This window comes from Cydia fagiglandana, chromosome 18, assembly GCF_963556715.1.
Source record: "Cydia fagiglandana chromosome 18, ilCydFagi1.1, whole genome shotgun sequence".
Taxonomy (NCBI): Eukaryota; Metazoa; Arthropoda; class Insecta; order Lepidoptera; family Tortricidae; genus Cydia; species Cydia fagiglandana.
This window is the reverse complement of record NC_085949.1, coordinates 8,397,939-8,399,526: the sequence shown is the minus strand read 5'-3', so window position 1 is coordinate 8,399,526 and position 1,588 is coordinate 8,397,939. Positions and strand designations below refer to the sequence as shown.

Genomic DNA, 1,588 nt, shown 5'->3' with positions numbered 1-1,588 from the left:
GAAAATGAAATGAAAATGAATGACACTGACGTGCCGTGCGTCATTTTTCACTGACAGCTAAAGCGATGACAGTTATTTGAGGGTTACCAAATGAAATCATCTATTTCCTTAAATTACCGCGCGCTGCATGATTTAAAAAAATGTGTCTATAGTGCTGAATTCAAAGAAATATAAATGGCTCCAGTTGGAACCAGTTGCATGGGAAGTATTGGTTTTGACCTCATTGGGCATCTATACATTATAAAATTTGCCTTATCGTTGGTTGGTTTGGTCACGACCAACCCTCAATCTGACCTTCTCAATGTTTTAATTAGTTCCTCCTTAAGAAAGAAACAGTTATTTTAATGTTATATTATAAAAGTAAATAATCCATTAATTTCTGGGATAAGATTTGCAGACCTCGAATGTACGGTAAACTTTATGTTCTGGCAACATTAAAATCAGTGGGACTATTTGAGCGCCTTATATAAACGCAGAAAGTAGATATTTCAGGAAATTACTATTTTTAATTTTCAGACGTTGTGTTTCAGTTGCTAAGCAACTGTAATCACGATTTTACGTAGTATTGTTTATTTTATGCTACAGTGATTAGATTTTTCGGTTTATTTTATTTATAAATATAATTTTAATGTGTTAATAATGTCACAACATACAATAGCATTTTTGGAAAGAAAATCCGACACCGAACAGTTAGAGCCTGTTTTAGAACTAGACGAAAAACTTAGTGTAATATTTGACCGACCGCAAGAAGTAGGTGAATTCGAAGAAATTCCACCCCTTATATTTACCCTCAAAGATGTAAAGGAACCGTTGACTTTGCCGTCTTTGAATAACGCCATCTATGAGTTAGGCGTGATAAACTTATGCTGGCCTGAGATAACTGAGCCTGTGTTTGAAACGCGAACATGTTTCCCTCCAAGTTACTACACCAATTCCACAAAGGAGCGCCTGTTACTGGCTTATGCGGAGAATTTCAGGCGCCAATACAATTTCCACTATAAATTCAAGAGACCTCTTCTACTTCAAGCACCAAATGAATGTGGGTTGCAGGTAGGTACATAGGGTAAGTGCGTCAGTTTTCCGTCCGGTGTCAGTTTCCGTCCACTTGACGGATTGGTAAATAACACATTTGATTTATAATTTGCTACTTGCGAAATATAATTTTTATGTGGATAGTTAAATTGTTTAGATATTAAGGGTGCAATAAGTCCAAATTTGTGCAGCAATGAAGTATTATACTCAAATTTCGTCAAGTGGACGGAAACTGACACCGGACGAAAACTAGCACAATGACCCTATCTCATATTTTTGTTTTTTGGTTTTTGTTTTTCTGGTTACACAACATTATATTTGTTACTTTATAGTAGTGTGATTGGTACTTTGTAGAAAATGGTATGTACTACCATCCGGCCAACAAAACTGTGCTTCCCGAAAACCAACACGTGGGAAGGCGTCGCTTCGCTGGTGTCCGACTTCTTTGACTACGAGCCTCTTTCGAAGCCTATGTTATTGGTAAGTGCATACATTTACATTTTCAACTAGGTACATTTTACGTGCAGCGTTGATCATACTCGTTTATTTATTTTTC

At 36.5% G+C, this 1,588-nt stretch overlaps 1 protein-coding gene across 2 annotated transcripts in view; it reads left to right on the top strand.

Moving 5' to 3' along the window:
• Positions 1-524: 524 nt before the first annotated feature.
• The window catches only part of LOC134673661 (dynein regulatory complex subunit 7), a 189,016-nt gene continuing 187,952 nt past the window's right edge, over positions 525-1,588 (top strand). The window contains exons 1-2 of one of the 2 annotated variants that reach the window (XM_063531670.1): positions 525-1,050; positions 1,387-1,512. In XM_063531670.1, coding sequence (XP_063387740.1) covers positions 640-1,050; positions 1,387-1,512 — 537 coding nt within the window. In that variant the 5' untranslated portion in view covers positions 525-639. The remainder of the gene's footprint in view (positions 1,051-1,386; positions 1,513-1,588) is intronic. The other variant, XM_063531671.1, reaches the window with a different exon arrangement.